Below are 1254 nucleotides of genomic sequence, written 5' to 3' on the forward strand. Positions count from 1 at the left end.
GCGGCGTCAGTGGGGTGCGCCCGGGTCCGCGCCTGGAGCCTGCCCTTCCGTGTGTGGGGGAGGAGGTGAGGAGGCCGGGGGGCGATCTCGCGGGGTGGGATTCGTGACCGCACGCCCCCGCGCTCTGTTTGTAGCTTCTTTTGTGACCGATTCTCTTTCTTGCAGCTTTATGCGACTCTGAAGGACGGGAATCCACCCTGGGAGGTGACGGAAGCTGTCCTCTTCATCATGGCCTCCATAGCTAAGAGCGTTGACCAGTGAGTGTTGACCATCCTGCTTGTGTCTGTAAAGGGCCGTTGGGGTCAGGCGTTGCCTCCAAGTGAGTTTTGCGGAGGCACCGAGCGTATCCCAAGGGTACTCCTCGGTACGCGCTTCCCCCGGCAGAAGCGTTTAAAACCCACGCTTTATTTCGGATAGTACAGACCGTGCCCGCTGAGGACTGCGGCAGGGCAGTACCCCCTTGCTGATGGAGCGGTCCTGTAGCCCGGGGGACTGAGGTCTCCGCTTCCTGGCCAGGAATACGGGGCCAGGACAGAGCCGGGGCTGCGTGAAGCAGCTGGACCTTCTCGGGTCGCCTCTCTGCCTGCCCTGGGGGCTTTAATGCCACAGACTTGGGCTCAGCCCCGGTGAAGCAGGATAAGGTTTTGTTTCCCCTTAGTTCACCTCCTGAAAGCAAAGCATTTTGCCTAGGCTAGTTGTTTGGGATCCTTCTGCATCCAGAGTGGGAAGAGCCGCCTTTTCCCAGATATCTTTAGGGAAGGTTAAATCCCTTTCTGGAAGCGCCTTTCCTCCCCGGTTGGTGGTGTAGTGGAAGCGTCGACAGCTAACGTCCAGGGCGGTGGAGAGGGCGGCGAGTCCTCCTGCGTGCTGACAGCCGCGCTGATGCAGCCGGGCAGCCCGGCTGGCCTTCACCAGGCTGGGAGCGCCGTGCCTCCCTTCCCCGGGAGGCTGGGGGAGTCGCCGCGTTCGCTGTACGCTCGCTGGCTCCCCTTATCTGCGTCAAGGCTGCTCTGGCTGGTTTTTATCTTCAGCTTTTATTTCTGCTTTGTTCCCGAGAGCCCCGGCCCCTCGTGGCCTTGCGCTGCGGGAGCGCGGGGGAGTCCGCTTCCCACCAGCCTGGCCCACGAGGTTCTTCCTCGCCCCGTGGCTCTACCGAGCTCGGCTTCTGCTCTTGCCGTGAGAGGGCGGACGGTGCCGTCTGCCGGGCAAGCGAGCCCGGAGCCCTGCCGCTGACGCGGGCCGCAGGCAAGCCGG

At 63.0% G+C, this 1254-nt stretch overlaps 1 protein-coding gene across 1 annotated transcript in view; it reads left to right on the top strand.

The window, feature by feature from the left end:
• The window catches only part of TNPO3 (transportin 3), a gene marked incomplete at both ends in the record, with an annotated part of 26284 nt that overhangs the window by 17831 nt on the left and 7199 nt on the right, over positions 1-1254 (top strand). The window contains 2 exons of the mRNA XM_009334183.1: positions 166-257; positions 1057-1176. Of these exons, the coding sequence (XP_009332458.1) occupies positions 166-257; positions 1057-1176 (212 nt within the window). The remainder of the gene's footprint in view (positions 1-165; positions 258-1056; positions 1177-1254) is intronic.

This window comes from Pygoscelis adeliae, unplaced genomic scaffold (assembly GCF_000699105.1).
Source record: "Pygoscelis adeliae isolate BGI_AS28 unplaced genomic scaffold, ASM69910v1 Scaffold1131, whole genome shotgun sequence".
In the NCBI taxonomy this organism is placed as follows: domain Eukaryota; kingdom Metazoa; phylum Chordata; class Aves; order Sphenisciformes; family Spheniscidae; genus Pygoscelis; species Pygoscelis adeliae.